Here is a 19,328-nt window from a genome sequence, read left to right as displayed (position 1 = left end):
TAAAATTATGAATTTGACCCGAAAATTTATGAATTTTACCCTAAAATTATGAATTTTACCCTAAAATTATGAATTTTACCTCAGATTATTGGGGGGGGCTCTAGGGTACTTGGGCCCCCCACCAAAATTATTGAGGAGGCCGGGTCCCCCCAGGCCCCGGCGGTTCCGGAGCCACTCTGCAAAACATATTTTAAAATCTTCTGCATTTACAGCCATCTAGCTAAAAAACAGTGCCTGATATTTTGGGACATATTTTGAAAATTTACCAATTGAATAGATTTTTATATATATTTTATTCACTTAGAATTGTGAATTTTGCTTTCATGATATAAAATTATTATCAGAACAGGTTCACGTTTTCAAATTAATAATTACCTGCGGGGACACACACGCATACAGGGCTGTGAACTCTCACGCATTGGCCGTGAGTCTCACGCATTGGGTCACTTTCTCACGCCAAGGTAGTATAACCTCACGCCTAGGTAGTAAATCTCACGCCAAAAGCTGGAAAAGTGAGTAAAATCTCACGCATCGTCAATATAATTTTGAACCCCCTCCCCGCTTTTCAGATTCTCAAGGGTCAATAATCACGGGTCAAAATGAACATTGTAGTTGGCAAATCCCAGTACGCCTCTGTCTCATGCCAAGCAATTCCAAAAAGTTGACAGCCCTGACACACGGACACCAAATCAAAAAAAAAGGTTGAATAGCCTTGGAAAGGCATTTTTAAGGGTCTCAAAAAGCTTACATCCAGCTGATCCCACACAAGGGCCGCTGCCACTGTTATTTTTGCTAAACGAATTTATCTGCAAGAAATTTTTGGTACATACACATTATGTAGCCAGAGGTTTCCAGTGGTATAAAAATCACAACTTTTTTTGTTGAGAAAAGTGGGGGGATCACGAAATACCCATTTAATAGGTTCAGATATTTAAATGTTTTTACTGATCACAATCATCACATTATCCCTTTTAATTTCGACCCAAACAAATGTGCTAAAAAGCTGTAAAACTAAGAAAATTGCATAATGAGTTAATTATACACATATTTACTTGTGCAATGCGTGTATAATTAGCTCACCAATCATATTAGGGGCTTGTGCATTAAGACGCATTAACATCAGCGCACACGCCGCACATGCATTATTTTGTCTAATTTATCTCCCAACAAGTAATACACGTTCGTTAAGCTATAAATATTCATACAATTTATAATGTCAATTTAATCAAAGCACTTCAGGCTTAGTCTTTCACATGGTTTTTTTAGTACACCAATGGGCATTACATTGATGCAAAAAAGTAAAATTGAGGGAATTGCTGTGGAGGAAATCACACATTATGGCTCAATGATCCGATTTTTATAAGTAATGCCAAAGAGAGTTAGGTACATTCAGTTTTTGCAACATAAAGCGACAGCTTGTTAAATGATATACCAGTGAGATATATAGAGACAACTCAACATTTGATCCTTATCTGAAGCAACGCTAATATCAGCCTAACCTGAGACGAATATACCTAAAGGGATAGGAAGCGAGCCTATTTGTGTGTACTTTAGATGCTGCTATGTGTTTTCCACCTCTGTTATGGCATCTATTTGGAATCACCAATCCACTTTGTTGGCCTGTAACCAACTTTAGATCATTGTAGGTTGACTAAACTACATCAACAAATCATTTAACATGGCCAAATTTTTTTTTTTTTAATTTGAAAAATTGACAATTTTCATGCAAAAAAGTGGCAATTTGGTTAAAATCAGCTAAAATTGCCCAAAAATGCTTATTTTTGTGTCTCAATTCAGAAAAAGTTATAATCATACTACAAGGATGACCTGGTGCCCCGATGTAACCAAGCTGTTGAACACTATCAAAAGCCTTTTGCACGTCTAAGAGCCCATGCTGGGGCGCACTCGACTTTAGAAGTGATGTTATGTGCATGTTAATAGGCCTCCTTCAAATATACCCGATAACCCCCTATTTTAAAAAGTCACAACCCTTTGACCCTCTTTTTTAGAATAATTGTACAGTGTATCACCAAAATGCCACAAGATATTGTAGAAACCTTCAAAATCTCGTATTTGACCCCCTCTTATCAAAAGGGGATCAAACTCTTTGACCCCCTTTGTCTTAGGTGCGGCTATACCCAATGAACCCCTTTTTTTCTAGAATTATTTCACCAAAATGCAAATAATGTGGAAACTTTCAAACTTTCCTATTTCAGGAAATTTGTATGGTCAATTTGGAACAAGAAACAGAATTTTGTTAAATTTTTTTCCAAATTATCTAACCGATGACCCCTTTTTTGAAAATCCGTACCCAATGACCCTCCTTTTTCAAGATATTACACCCAATAACCCCCATTTTTCATTTTGCTTGTACCCAATAATCCCCCTTTTTTTTAAAAACAATGTTCCATACCGAGCTGTACTGATAGTTCCGGTAGGCACATACCCATAACAAAGGGTGTGGAGGTTGCGAAACGTTTTATTGCAAGTGTAAAGAATGTGTGCGGAGTGCTTGAAATTTTTTATTGTAAGTCAAAAGCACCAGCCATTAATTTATACCTCCCCCTATTTTTGGTGCAAACTATTATGACCCCCCTATTTTGGTATAGAAATTCTATGATCCCCCCCCCAAGTATATTCATGACTGTCCCCATTCCGATGAAAATGACAGCCCCCTACAATTGGGCAATTTCTCTTTCTTTTTTTTGCCCCGCCCTCAAAAAAAAGTCAAGGCACGCCACTGAATTGACATCTTTTATTGAGCCCGGGCTATTTTGCTGACAGGGCCCTTTTCCTTAAATCCGCCACTGCTCTCAGTTGTTGGTCACGAATCATTGTTACTTTCATGGTAAGTGTTCGATTTAACTCATATATTAATATATATATAATATTCAAATAAGCAATACATATTCATTAGAAGCAATTACCGTAAATACAATTACTAACATCAATACACACATGCATGGCTATACATGACCATACATGGATGTACTGAATGTTATATAGTCGTATATGTCTATAATTTATAAATACCTATGCATGTCCTGTGCCCGGGGTCCTGTGCTGCAGCTGTACGTTTATTAAAGTTATATCTATATTAATTTCCTGGGATTCATTAGTATTTATGTTTTGGTTATATGTATTGTTTTTCATTTGGTAAGTATCCGGGGTAAGTATATATGTAAATTATATATATGGCCTTTTTTCCAAGTTTGTAATTTTGTTTGTTAAATTCCCTAAATTACATTTGTCTTGCGCCTTGAATCAGTGGGGTACGTAGCTAGAGGTTGTGGCCCCAGGGCTAAGAATACATAATGATACCCCTCCCCAATTCTTGAAAGAAATCTGCATGCGAAAATCAAGCATTAATTAATTTGGTATATAATGAAGTTGAATATTGGTCTTAAAGCAATAATGTGTGATTGGCATAAAGAATAGATTCTTATTTAAATGTTTATTTTCACTGATCACATTATCCCCTTTTAATTCGAGCCAAACAAATGCGGTATAACGAAGAAAATTGCGATTTCATTCCAATGCCTTCAATACGTGTACTACGCTCGCCGATCGTATTACATGTAACTACACGGAGCATCACGCTCGATGTATACATACAAGCTGACATCCACGGTACATGTTAGCAAGTACTCGATCGTTGAACTCTGAATAAAACCGGTCGACACGGTTTTGATACAAAAAGTTAAATTTTACTGTTATTAAAGCACTTCAGGCCCGGGACTTCAGGTTAAGTCTTTTATGTGGTATTTTAGTATACCACTGGGCATTATAATTATGCAATAAGTAGAAATCTGAGTAAAATTGAGGGCGTCGCTGTGAAGCAAATCATGCATTATGGCTTTAAATAGATGATTTTGTGCTGAAAATTTTGATTTTCATCGCTAGGAGGGGCGCGCACAGAATCTTGGTCAATTCGGCGCCCCCTAAGTGTGGCGCTCAGGGCACAGGCCGAGAGGGGGGCAAGCGATTTTTGGTGGGCCTTTCAGAAATTTTATCCTCTTGGAGGGGGGCTCATAATTATTGCACAGCCCCTAAAGTGTATGTAGCTGGGATGAAAAGCCGACCAATGAACATTTTGACCTTTCATATTGAAGATAATACATTTTGTCCCAAAAACACATACATTTGTTTGGTGTTTTAGGAAAATAAATCAATATCTTCATTTTCATCCCAGCTACTTTACCTACCTACCTACCTACCTACCAGTCAGCTTCATGCATTTCTGCACATGCTGCCTGGCTCAAGAGATGCTTCCAAGTCCTACGGTCCAAAGCTGCAACCTCAGCCTCCTTTACAGTCCACCCTAGGTCCAGCCTTGAGATGTCTCTGTGGATGACGTCTCTCCATGATGTCTAGGACGACCAGGTGTGCGTTTCCCATGGGTTGGCTTCCAATGATAGAGCCTCTTGGGGGGTGCGGTCTCCATCCATTCGTTGCAGATGGCCAAACCACTGTAGGCGGCGCTTTCTGATAACTGATGTGAGTTGGGGCTGTTTGGTCTTGGATCGAATACAGCTATTTGATATATGTTGTGACCATATCACTCGAAGAATTTCGCGTTGGCAGCGCATGTCAAAGGCATCAAGTCTAGCCTCGTCCCTCTCTGTGAGTGTCCAGCACTCAGCGGCATAAAGGAGTGTGGAGATTACACAAGCATTGTAGAACTTCAGCTTGGTCTCCATGTTGATGTTACGATCCTTCCACACCTTGTCCAGCTCTCTGAAGGCTCCTGTGGCTTTACCGATTCTGTTATTCAATTCTTTGACATTGGACCCGTCAGCACTGCAGTAGGCACCAAGGTACTTGAAATGGTCAACTACTTTGATGAGACCTTCATTGCCTAGGTGGACAGCTGGTTTTGTAACATTGGATCGGCTAATGGACATGATCTCTGTCTTCTTATAGCTCATCTGGAGTCCTAGTTTACCTGCAGTAACACGGATGGCTTCTGTTGTCTCTGCCATCTTGACATCAGTCTCTTCAAGGAGAGCTATATCATCAGCATAATCCAGATCAGCTGACTTTTCTTCTGGATATCTTGAACTCCTCCTTGGCAATAGGATTAATCCTCTGTTGTTTTCATCAACAGCCCTCTTCATGATGAAGTCAATGGCTAAGCCAAAGAGTAATGGAGACCAGATGTCACCCTGTCTGACTCCGGTGATGATCTTGAACCAGCTAGAAAGGTTTACTTTAAGGACTGTTAAATTTCAAAAATATCAATTTTTAAGCATTTGTCATAAAATATGTAATATACCGTATATAGCACATTTCAAAAAATCAATTGATATCAGGACATTCTTTGTATTCAAAATGCAATTCAATATGAGGTGCTCTTAGGTCCCACAAAAAAAAAGTGAAATCATTGCTATCCGAGGCCTTAAGAAATTAAAAAATGTTTTTACATCCTACATTTTGAATGGGGTATGTATTGGTCCTAAACATACTTTCACAACAACCAGAACAGCAAAATGTCCCAAGTATTTTATTCATTTCAACCTACATTAACTTGAAAACAGTCAGACACAGGGTCAGGGACCAATTTGAAATCACAAGTCAACAACCAGTGCCTGATATTTTGGGACATGTTTTGAAAATTTACCAATTGAATAGATTTTTATATATTTTATTCACTTAGAATTGTGAATTTTGCTTTCATGATATAAAATAATTATCAAAACAGGTTCACATTTTTCAAAATAATAATTACCTGATATTGCCATGCACGTACACACACGCGTGCACCCTCACGTACACCATATCAAATATTGGTTTTAAATTTTTCAATGATACATAAAAATTATAATTTGAAGAACGACACTCCATCCAGTGGCGTACCGTGGCCGCCACAACCCCGGGGGGCTGAAGAAAATTCAATTTTGCCGCCCCTTCCTCAAAAGCCCGAAAAGGTTGACCCAATTTTTTTCACGGTCGTTTGAAAAAGTGAAGAGCAAAAAACAACAACAAAAAAAAAAAACCGTTTCAGGCGCTACTTTGATGTAGAGTACCATTTTTTCAAATTTTTTATGCTTAATCAAATTTTTCCACCCTTTTTATTTACTAATTCTTTTTGCCGCCCCTTCGTTTTTGCCGCCCCTGTTTTTGCCGCCCTTCTTCTTCCGTCCGCCGCCCCTTCATTTTGGTTATCTTAGCCAATCAGATTCGTGTATTTACCCACAGGCTGTGCATAGTAGGTAGCCAATCGTTGCGCATGCGTACGTGTAGCTTTAATGAATTGTCGGCGAATTTCATTTCAGGAGAATCTTTAAATAAAAAAAGAACGAGATCTACAGATGATTGACCAAAGGAATTAATCTCTGAAATCGTTTGTAAGTATGGAATATGTTTTGTTGATGACCTGAGCTCAAAGTGATGAATATCGAAATGAAAAGCTTAAAGTAATAACATAAAATGATACACAATCCTGTCGAATTTTGCGCCCATCATGCCATACAATTAGAGTTAGGTGCGGGATTGTAACTTTTTTTTTTATTTTTAGATAATTTGGATAATTTGTGTGTTGTAGTATAGGGTGAAAAATCTGCTATTTTAGATAGTTACAAGGTTGTTTTTGGCTATTTGGCTATTTTTGTGGATCATAATATCTCATATTATCTAAAATATCTGATATTTGTATATTAGGGACTTAGCAAATTTTTTGTGCAATTTTTTACTTAGTAAGTGATGGATATTAAGATATTATCGGCTATTTAGCTATTATCTAAATTAGCCAAAATATCTGCTAATTTGGATATTAGCTACAATATCCGCTATATCAGATATTTGTATATTAGGAACTTATAAAATTTTGATTGAATTTTTTTACTTACTAAGTGATGGATATTAAGATATTATCGGCTATTTAGCTATTATGTAAATTAGCTAAAATATCTGCTAATTTGGATATTAGCTAAAATATCCGCTATATCAGATATTTGTATATTAGGAACTTATAAAATATTTTATTGAAATTTTTTTAACGTAGTAAGTGATGGATATTAAGATATTATCGGCTATTTAGCTATTATCTAAATTAGCCAAAATATCTGCTAATTTGGATATTAGCTAAAATATCCGCTATATCAGATATTTGTATATTAGGGACTTATAAAAAAAAATTGAAATTTTTGTACTTAGTAAGTGATGGATATTAAGATATTAGCGGCTATTTAGCTATTATCTAAATTAGCCAAAATATCTGCTAATTTGGATATTAGCTAAAATATCCGCTATATCAGATATTTGTATATTAGGAACTTATAAAATTTTAATTGAATTTTTTGACTTAGTAAGTGATGGATATTAAGATATTATCAGCTATTTAGCTATTATCTAAATTAGCCAAAATATCTGCTAATTTGGATATTAGCTAAAATATCCGCTATATCAGATATTTGTATATTAGGAACTTATAAAATTTTTATTGACATTTTTTTTACTTAGTAAGTGATGAATATTAAGATATTATCAGCTATTTAGCTATTATCTAAATTAGCCAAAATATCTGCTAATTTGGATATTAGCTAAAATATCGGCTATATCAGATATTTGTATATTTGTACGTAGTAAGGATGGATATTAAGATATTATCAGCTATTTAGCTATAATCTAAATTAGGCAAAATATCGGGTAATTAATATATTATACAAAATATCCGCTATATCAGATATTTGGATATTGGGAACTTTAGGTATTATCTAAATTAGCCAAAATATCTGCTAATTTAGATATTATCCAAAATATCCGTTATATCAGATATTTGTATATTAGGAACTTATAAAATTTTGATTGAATTTTTTTACTTAGTAAGTGATGGATATGAATATATTATCAGCTATTTAGCTATTATGTAAATTAGCCAAAATATCTGCTAATTTAGATATTATCCAAAATATCCGCTATATGAGATATTTGGATATTAGGAACTTTAGGTATTATCTAAATTAGCTAAAATATCTGCGAATTTAGATATTATCTAAAATATCCGCTATATCAGATATTTGGATATTAGGGACTTAGGAAATTGTCATTAAATGTGTTTACTTAGTAAGTGATGGATATTAAGATATCAGATATTTAGCTATTATCTAAAATATCAAAGGTATCTGCTAATTTAGATATATTATCTAAAATATCCGCTATATCACATATTGTTGTTTTATTCAGTGATTGATATTAAGAGGCTGTGCAATAATTATGAGCCCTGGGGAGGGTAAATTGGGGGGCAAGAAATTTTTGGCGAGACGAAAGGGGGGGGGGCAAGCAATTTTTGGCAAGCCGAGAGGGGGGGCAAGCGATTTTTGGCACGCATTCACGGGGCACCTTTTTAATAAAATGCTTTAAAAAGGCTTAGGAAAACGGTACGGAAACGCTTAAATATGCAAATTTTCCTGTTTCACAAGCGCCAAGAACATACATCTAGACCATTTAAAATTTGGAATTTGGGATCCCAAAAATTTGGCATGTTCAAGAGGGGGGGGCAAAGAATTTTGGCGGGCCGAGAGGGGGGCAAGCGATTTTGGCAGGCCGAGAGGGGGGCAAGCGATTTTTGGCGAGCCGTTTGGAAATTTTAGGGGGGGCTGATAATTATTGCACAGCCCCAAGATATTATCATATATTTAGTTATTATATAAATTACAAAGAGAAGAACTTTTTGGATTTTAACATTTGGTGAGAGGGTAAAGTGTCCCAGAACTGCAAAAACTACATCATGCATGTTGTGTTAGTTCATAAAAGATGTGAAATTAATATGCCTTTGAACCATTTAATGAACAGCCTAGAATGGATCATGCATGTTGTCTTCTAGTTCATAATAGTATAATCCTAAACGATGGATATAGTTGGAAAAGACATTTAAAGAACGACGCATATTATAGTATACATTAAAGTTGCATACGCATCAAGTTTCCTAAATCATGTATACTGCTGTAAAATATTGTAAAGAACGACGCATACACCTGTACACTAGTGAAATTGCATATTGAACAATATTATGAACAGCCTATGCATGTTGTGTTTTAGTTCATAATCCTACACGATGGATATAGTTGGTAAAGAATTATAAAGAAGGACGCATACATTATGCATGTTGTGTTAGTTCATAAATGATGTGAAATTAATATGCCTTTGAACCATTTAATGAACAGCCTAGAATGGATCATGCATGCTGTCTTCTAGTTCATAATAGTATAATCCTAAACGATGGATATAGTTGGAAAAGACTTTTAAAGAACGACGCATATTATAGTATACATTAAAGTTGCATCCGGGGGGGCACATCAAAATTTTTTGGTGGGTATGCTCCCCGGAATTTTGAGGTGGTGGGTCTTTGGGAGCTGACGGCGTACCGGTAAAAGGGTATTTCGGAGCTGCGAACCGGGCTGTGAACAAGTAAAATGGGGTCTTTTGGAGCTGCGAAAAGTCAAAATCAAGGGTCTTTCTTGGCTTTTTGGTTGAAAATCGCCTGAAAAAACAAGAAATATGAGGAATGAGCAATTCTTGGGTCTTTTAGAGCTGAAATTATCAAAATCAAGGGTCTTTCGGAGCTGTATTTTGGTCAAATATAGGGGGTCTTTCGGAGCTGCGAAACCCAAAAGGGGGTCTTTCCGGGGAGCATATCCGTATGGTCATTTGTGTTGAGTGCCCCCCTCCCCGGGAGTTGCATATGCATCAAGTTTCCTAAATCATGTATACTGCTGTAAAATATTGTAAAGAATGATGCATACACCTGTACACTAGTGAAATTGCATATTGAACAATATTATGAACAGCCTACATCATGCATGTTGTGTTTTAGTTCATAATCCTACACGATGGATATAGTTGGTAAAGAATTATAAAGAAGGACGCATAGGCTACAGCATGCATGTTGTGTTAGTTCATAAAAGATGTGAAATTAATATGCCTTTGAACCATTTAATGAACAGCCTAGAATGGATCATGCATGCTGTCTTCTAGTTCATAATAGTATAATCCTAAACGATGGATATAGTTGGAAAAGACTTTTAAAGAACGACGCATATTATAGTATACATTAAAGTTGCATATGCATCAAGTTTCCTAAATCATGTATACTGCTGTAAAATATTGTAAAGAATGACGCATACACCTGTACACTAGTGAAATTGCATATTGACAATAATATTATGAACAGCCTATGCATGTTGTGTTTTAATTCATAATCCTACACGATGGATATAGTTGGTAAAGAATTATAAAGAACGACGCATACATCATGCATGTTGTGTTAGTTCATAAACGATGTGCAATTAATATGCCTGAGAACCATTTCATGAACAGCCTAGAATGGATAATGCATGTTGTCTTCTAGTTCATAATAGGATAATCCTAAACGATGGATATAGTTGGAAAAGACTTTTAAAGAACGACGCATTCATCATGCATGTTGTGTTAGTTCATAAAAGATGTGAAATTAATATGCCTGAGAACCATTTAATGAACAGCCTAGAATGGATAATGCATGTTGTCTTCTAGTTCATAATAGTATCATCCAAAACGATGGATATAGTTGGAAAAGACTTTTAAAGAACGATGCATACATCATGCATGTTGTGTTAGTTCATAAAAGATGTGAAATTAATATGCCTGAGAACCATTTCATGAACAGCCTAGAATGGATAATGCATGTTGTCTTCTAGTTCATAATAGTATAATCCTAAAGGATGGATATAGTTGGAAAAGACTTTGAAAGAACGACGCAGTACTATATTGTACATTAAAGTTGCATATGCATAAAGTTTGCTAAAGCATGTATAGTTGGAAAAGACTTTTAAAGAACGACATATTGTATTTTACATGTCAGTGTATTTATGGTGATGATGATAATATTGTACATTAAAGTTGCAAAAACTATGAGAGAAACATGTATCATTTGAAGACTCATATTTGTAAACGTTGTGAAATAGGTAGGCATAGCCATAATAATATCTGAAAAATATCCAAATTATCCTAATTAGCCCTCATAATATGAGAATTATCTAAAAGATCCAAATATCAGAAATATCCAAATTATCCTAATTGGCCATAATAATATGCAAATTATCTAAAATATCCAAATATCCAAATTATCCTAATGACCCATAATAATATGAAAAAGATCAGAAATATTCAAATTATGTAAAATATCAAAATATTTGAAATATGCAAATTATCCAAATTAGGCATAATAATATCCAAAATATGCAAATTATCCAAAATAGCCCTAATAATATCCGAATTATCCTAATTAGCCATAATAATATCAAAAATATCTAAAATATCCTAATTATCCAAAATAGCCCTAATAATATCCAAATTATCTAAAATATCCGAAATATCCTAATTATTCTTATGACCCATAATAATATGAAAAATATCAGAAATATCCAAAGTATCCTAATTAGCCATAATAATATCTAAAATATCCAAATTATCCAAAATAGGCCTAATAATATCCAAATTATCTAAAATATCCAAATATCTGAAATATGTAAATTATCCTAATGACCCAAAATAATATGAAAAATATCAGAAATATGCAAAATATCCTAATTAGCCATAATATCCAAAATAGCCCTAATAATATCCAAATTGTCTAAAATATCCAAATATCTGAAATATCCAAATTATCCTAATGACCCATAATAATAGGAAAAATATCAGAAATATCCAAAATATCCTAATTAGCCATAATAATATCCAAAATATCTAAAATATCCAAATTATCCAAAATAGCCCTAATAATATCCAAATGATCTAAAATATCCAAATATCTGAAATATCCAAATTATCCTAATGACCCATAATAATAGGAAAAATATCAGAAATATCCAAAATATCCTAATTAGCCATAATAATATCCAAAATATCTAAAATATCCAAATTATCCAAAATAGCCCTAATAATATCCAAATTATCTAAAATATCCAAATATCTGAAATATCCAAATTATCCTAATGACCCATAATAATAGGAAAACTATCAGAAATATCCAAAATATCCTAATTAGCCATAATAATATCCAAAATATCCAAAATAGCCCTAATAATATCCAAATTATCTAAAATATCTGAAATATCCAAATTATCCTAATGACCAATAATAATAGGAAAAATATCAGAAATATCCAAAATATCCTAATTAGCCATAATAATATCCAAAATATCTAAAATATCCAAATTATCCAAAATAGCCCTAATAATATCCAAATTATCTAAAATATCCAAATATCTGAAATATCCAAATTATCCTAATGACCCATAATAATAGGAAAACTATCAGAAATATCCAAAATATCCTAATTAGCCATAATAATATCCAAAATATCCAAATTATCCAAAATAGCCCTAATAATATCCAAATTATCTAAAATATCAAAATATCTGAAATATCCAAATTATCCTAATGACCAATAATAATAGGAAAAATATCAGAAATATCCAAAATATCCTAATTAGCCATAATAATATCCAAAATATCTAAAATATCCAAATTATCCAAAATAGCCCTAATAATATCCAAATTATCTAAAATATCAAAATATCTGAAATATCCAAATTATCCTAATGACCCATAATAATAGGACAAATATCAGAAATATCCAAAATATCCTAATTAGCCATAATAATATCCAAAATATCTAAAATATCCAAATTATCCAAAATAGCCCTAATAATATCCAAATTATCTAAAATATCCAAATATCTGAAATATCCAAATTATCCTAATGACCCATAATAATAGGAAAACTATCAGAAATATCCAAAATATCCTAATTAGCCATAATAATATCCAAAATATCCAAATTATCCAAAATAGCCCTAATAATATCCAAATTATCTAAAATATCAAAATATCTGAAATATCCAAATTATCCTAATGACCAATAATAATAGGAAAAATATCAGAAATATCCAAAATATCCTAATTAGCCATAATAATATCCAAAATATCTAAAATATCCAAATTATCCAAAATAGCCCTAATAATATCCAAATTATCTAAAATATCAAAATATCTGAAATATCCAAATTATCCTAATGACCCATAATAATAGTAAAAATATCAGAAATATCCAAAATATCCTAATTAGCCATAATAATATCCAAAATATCTAAAATATCCCAATTATCCAAAATAGCCCTAATAATATCCAAATTATCTAAAATATCGAAATATCCAAATTATCCTAATGACCCATAATATTATAGGAAAAATATCAGAAATATCCAAAATATCCTAATTAGCCATAATAATATCCAAAATATCTAAAGTATCCAAATTATCCAAAATAGCCCTAATAATATCCAAATTATCTAAAATATCCAAATATCTGAAATATCCAAATTATCCTAATGACCCATAATAATAAGAAAAATATCAGAAATATCCAAAATATCCTAATTAGCCATAATAATATCCAAATTATCTAAAATATCCAAATATCCAAATTATCCTAATGACCCATAATAATAGGAAAAATATCAGAAATATCCAAAATATCCTAATTAGCCATAATAATATCCAAAATATCTAAAATATCCAAATTATCCAAAATAGCCCTAATAATATCCAAATTATCTAAAATATCCAAATATCTGAAATATCCAAATTATCCTAATGACCCATAATAATAGGAAAAATATCAGAAATATCAAAAATATCCTAATTAGCCATAATAATATCCAAAATATCTAAAATATCCAAATTATCCAAAATAGCCCTAATAATATCCAAATTATCTAAAATATCCAAATATCTGAAATATCCAAATTATCCTAATGACCCATAATAATAGGAAAAATATCAGAAATATCCAAAATATCCTAATTAGCCATAATAATATCCAAAATATCTAAAATATCCAAATTATCCAAAATAGCCCTAATAATATACAAATTATCTAAAATATCCAAATATCTGAAATATCCAAATTATCCTAATGACCCATAATCGGAGAAATATCCAAATTATCCTAATTAGCCATAGAAATATCCAAAATATCTAAAATATCTTAATTAGCCATAATATCTAAAATATCCAAATATCTGAAATATATAAATATCCATTATATCCTTGATAATATCCAAATTATCTAAAATATCCAAATATCCAAAATATCAGTAGGTGCAACTATTATCCAAATTATCCATAATATCCTTTAATAATATCCAAATATCTTAATAGCTAATAGCTGAAGCTAATTGGATATTTGTCAGGATATTTTAGATAGTTACAATCCCGCACCTTAATGTACAATTAGACGTTCGCCTTTCGTATCTCTTTCCTTGTTGGAAAGGTATAACGTTGAGGAGATAGGAACATGTACCGTCATCCGGGACCTACTCTGCCATGTTTGGCTGAGTAACGGTACATGAACACGGTCTTTTGTGCCTATGTAAATTAGTCATTGTGTAAAGCTGTGTTTATACCCATGGGTTGCTCATCATCAGACTGAGTCCTTGTCGTTAACTGCATGCACAAGTTATGTGTGCAATTCTAGAGAACGTTGACCGACAGAGGGTGTCAATAATAGCCTACGTGTCGCTTTGAAAAACAGCGAATCATGCGCATGCTCAGCAGGCAAAAACGGCGATTTAGTAGGCCTACACTGATCATGCGTGCGATTCAGGTTTCTGCAAAAGCGATTCAAGTATAAAATTAATGCATCTTTAGAAATGACCGGCGATTGTGTATTCACAAGTGGGTTTTATCATGTTAATTAGTGACCTGACGCACATTTGTATTGGTTCGATCAAGCATTGAAATGATTTCATTTTTTGTACTGGATCGTTCAAGCATTCCCAACAATTTTTTCAATGTAAGTGCCTCTGGCCCTAGTGGAAGTAAAAACGGATACTATGGCCAGAGTTCTAGGGCTAATGTACATTGTATAGGTATGCTAGGTGAATTCAAATTTGCCATCAAACTGCATCATTTTACATATCAAATTAAAGCTCTTGAGTAAAGAAAGCCAAAACTGAAAACATTTTTGTCATAGCACTTTCCGTAACAAAGTTACAAAGTACTATTTTAGCCTGCGTCCTGTATCCTACTATCACTCAAACAAGGAAATCTCTTCGCGAATTCACTCACCTTTCGATCCTACATCATCAGTTGAAACAAATATCTAATTTTCCAAACACAGCGTTGTCATTCCTCAAAACTACAAGTAACTTCATTAATAAAAAATTGAAATCATACTATTACCCGTTATTGAAAATTTTGTTCGATTTATGTCAACCAAAAGAACGCACGAGTTATCAAAATGTACACAACAAATTTTCCCATCCATTGATTAACCCCTGGTTCATTGAAAATAGCCCTTGGTTCCCTGTAAAACTCTGTGAACCAGGGGCAATTTTTTTTACAAAGTAGCCCATGGTCGGGTGCTTCTTATTTCCCAGCCTGCCCCCCCTCCCCCCGTGTTGATTCCTGTATGTGGGTTTCTGACCAAATTAACCTCATATCTGGCCATTTTAGCCCCAAAAGTGCAAATTTTTGCACACTGCGCGGATTTATTCCACTTTTGCACCATATTTCATCAATTTGGCGTCAATATGCCATTTTTTTTGCAGAGCGGTGCCCGATTATCACTTTATTCTTTAGTTTTATTGCCAATATCAAGAGAGAAATACCGGTACCACAATCTTTTTGTAAGGTTGAGTGGCCATTCCGAATAAAATAATCATTTTAATTAGACATCTTTAGCTTCTTTCGTTGTTGAAAGGGATTCAATCATGTTTCACCGTTGTTCATCACCGATTAACAACTCGCGTTCCAGGGCGTCTGCATGGTTTACTTTGCGAAGTGAACCACTCAGACTAGACGACGCGGACGCATCGTTGTTAATCGGTGATGAACAACGGTGAAACATGATTGAATCCCTAAATCAAATCAAAGCGCAAGTACACTTACGTGGTGTTGTATATTCTTGGTCCAAGAACTGTTTAATATTTCAATTGCAACGGGGGAACCTTGGTCTAGAAGTTGAGAGGAGGTAGTGGATACTCGAGATCCGGAGATGTGCTATAAACTTATTGTATGGTTTTGTTTGTAATATGCCCAACTGTTTCACCATAGATAATTTATTATGTAATTAGTAATTAGTGTGTTTAAATGTGAAATTTGGTGTCAAAATAATTGCATGAGTTTTCATCTTTCATCTTTGTTGTCACTTGCTGTATACTAGGGTAATGAATGTTTAAAATGATATCGAGACTTTTGGGACACCCTGTACCAAACATGATTACATTATTGATTATTAATTTTTCAGATATTTTGATCCAAGTAATCTGCAGTTGGAAACTATAACAAAACACACCAGTCCTATTTACGGAAGCCAGTGAGAATTGCGGTCCTTGTTGCTTGCTCCTTCCACTGACGGACATCTGTGCTAGATTTTGGTTTGAACTTTATGATGCAGGGTAACTTAACTGATCAACATCTTTGAATATCGTTGGGTTCATCTTTAAAGTGATTTTTGTAAATACATTGCAATTATCTTCAGATGACAATGAAACGTTTACAACTATTTTCTTGTTCATTTTGTGGAATCAAGCATTATTCTTTGGAGAAATTGAAAACCCATGTAAGCAGACATATGATGAAATATATGCGGCTTCTTCGATGCAAACATTTTTTATTTAGTCAGAGAAACTTTTCAACCAATAACAAGCTACAGAGACAATTGAACAACCACAGTAAGCTATGGTGCCATTACAAAAACTGCTTGAACATCATAGTGAAACGGGGAGCGAAACCCTTTCAGTGTGAATACTGCAAGAAATGTTTTGTACTTAAGCACAATCTTAAAGCACACATCATAACTCACACCAAGAAAAACCCTATCAGTGTGAGTATTGTCAGAAATGCTTTGCACGGAAAGGTAATCTGAAAACACACATCAGAATTCACACCAAAGAGAAACCCTATCAGTGTGAGTACTGTGAGAAATGTTTCACAGAATCTGGTACCCTGAAAAAACATATCAGAACTCACACCAAAGAAAAACCCTATCAGTGTGAGTACTGTGAGAAAGGCTTTGCCCATAGGCAGACTCTCAAAACACACATCAGAATTCACACCAAAGAGAAACCCTATCAGTGTCAGTACTGCGAGAAATGCTATGCACATAGATATAAACTCAAAACACACATCAGAACACACACCAAAAAGAAACCCTATCAGTGTGAGTATTGTCTTAATTGCTTTGCACAGAATGGTTCTCTTAAAACGCATATAAGAACTCACTCCAATGAGAAACCGTATCAGTGTGAGTACTGTGAGAAATGCTTTACATGTACAAGTAGGCACCACCTGAAAGTACACATCATAACTCACACTGAAGAGAAACCATATCAATGTGAGTATTGTAAGAAATGCTTTGCACGTAGCGGCCATCTAAAAGAACACATCAGAACTCACGCCAAAGAGAAACCCTATCAATGTGAGCATTGTCAGAAATGCTTTGCACGAAGGAATGATCTCAGAGCTCACACCAAAAAATACTTTCATTGTGTGTTTTGTCAGAAATGTTTTACAGAATCTGGTGATCTTGAAAAACACATCGGAACTCACACCAAAGAGAAACCTTATCAGTGTGAGTATTGTGAGAAAGGCTTTACAACAAGTGATAATCTTAAAATCCACATCAGAACTCACACCACCAAAAAGAAACCTTATCAGCGTTGATAAGGTCAGAAATAATATTCTCAAAATTAGTTTTAAATGGCATTTAGACCTCACACCAACGGGTAACCATATTAAAGATTGTACGGCTAATTATTTGGGTTTTTTACTGCGCATATTAATTAACTTAGACTCTTGTAAATTCATGTAAGTGTGCGCCAGTCACACATTACAGTGATCACGCAACTAGCGTCAGTGTTGCGCATCATTCTATTCACCTATTATAAGCCGAACAAACATAAGTATGGGGTATTATATTATTGCATGGAATGAACCTGTTTATGGGGGGATATGCAACAGACTGCATTGGGTGTAATAATCATGGGAGATATAAGATCCCATCTCTTCCATTAATAGCCATATGAATGAACTGACTTTTGGGGAATTTGTTGGATATATCAGAATTTACATTAAAAAAGTAAATGAAAGTAAATGTTTATATCTAAAATGACAATATGCATGTGATGCGATCAACCATAATCAGTCGGCACTTGGAATTATTAAATTTTCAGTTTCTTATAGGATAGTAAATAGCATTTTCATTTTCAAAGCTGCATTTTGCAGAAAACTCCATTGAAATTGAGCAACCAGTTGCAAAGATATGAGCAATTGAAGAGTTTCCAAAACAACATGAAACAAAAGAAAATATTGAATTTGTTAATGTTTTGCTATATCTCAAAATCAATATTTCCGAGTACTGACTGATTTTGCTTGATTGCATCACATATATACATGCTGTTATTAGATTTGTGTTGCTCAAGCAATTAAATTATCCTTAAATATTTTTGTGGGTGCAGTCACCCCATTAAATCAATCTTGCCCAAAGCTATGGGCGTGGAAGTTAAAAAAACTTCACCCACTATAGACAAAAAAATAAACTCCTTAAAAGAAGTTTGGAAACTTTCGAAAATGGTTGTACATGTATATCAGAAAGTTTTAAAATCTATCTCCATAACAATTTGAAAACATTGTTCTTTCCTGTCAACAATGACACCTCATTTGTGACGATAATTTATTCCACGGCTGAGTAACTTTCTTTGAAAAACAGAGGTCTCAAAGAAAATGTGCCAAACTGACCATTATCTACGCTCATCTCATTGCTTTGAATGAATGAATGAGTGGAATGAGTGGGTTAATGCATGAATAAAAAGAACAAATATAAAGTAGTTTGCAGTATAATTATCAAAACCTTGGACCGAACGCTGTTCTACAGGATGACAACGCTCGACTCGACCACACAGGGCTTGAAAATGACTTCCACAAGAAGAAGGAATTCAACACATGGAGCCAATAACCCGGACTTAAATTCTAAAGAACATCTCTGGGACCAACGTGGGAGGGCAGTGAGCACTAGAGTGACAGATCAAACCACATTGGTTGGTTTAAGACTGATCTTGCTTGAAGAGTGGAATGCTGTCCCTCAGGAGTGTGTTACCAGGTTGATAAGAAGCATGAGAAGATGCTGTTGTGAGCGCATAATGGGAACTCTACTCGTTACTGATTTTGTTTTAGTGAAACAGTGTGATATTCCTTACCCATGAACAAATTTTAATCTTTCCCCAGAGTAGGCCAGTGCACATAAACGTTGAATAAAAAAAAACAGCACGACGCTCTAACCAACT

At 34.0% G+C, this 19,328-nt stretch overlaps 1 protein-coding gene across 1 annotated transcript; it reads left to right on the top strand.

Moving 5' to 3' along the window:
- The first annotated feature begins 5,118 nt into the window (after positions 1–5,118).
- LOC140139614 (uncharacterized) lies at positions 5,119–18,575 on the top strand. Its single transcript, XM_072161317.1, has 3 exons — positions 5,119–5,204; positions 16,292–16,360; positions 16,833–18,575. The coding sequence occupies exons 1-3, from the start codon at positions 5,119–5,121 to the stop codon at positions 17,707–17,709; spliced, it is 1,032 nt and encodes a 343-aa protein (XP_072017418.1). The 3' UTR covers positions 17,710–18,575.
- Positions 18,576–19,328: the final 753 nt, after the last annotated feature.

The sequence above is a fragment of the Amphiura filiformis genome, chromosome 18, assembly GCF_039555335.1.
Source record: "Amphiura filiformis chromosome 18, Afil_fr2py, whole genome shotgun sequence".
NCBI lineage: Eukaryota > Metazoa > Echinodermata > Ophiuroidea > Amphilepidida > Amphiuridae > Amphiura > Amphiura filiformis.
This window is presented reverse-complemented; position numbering and strand designations above follow the sequence as displayed.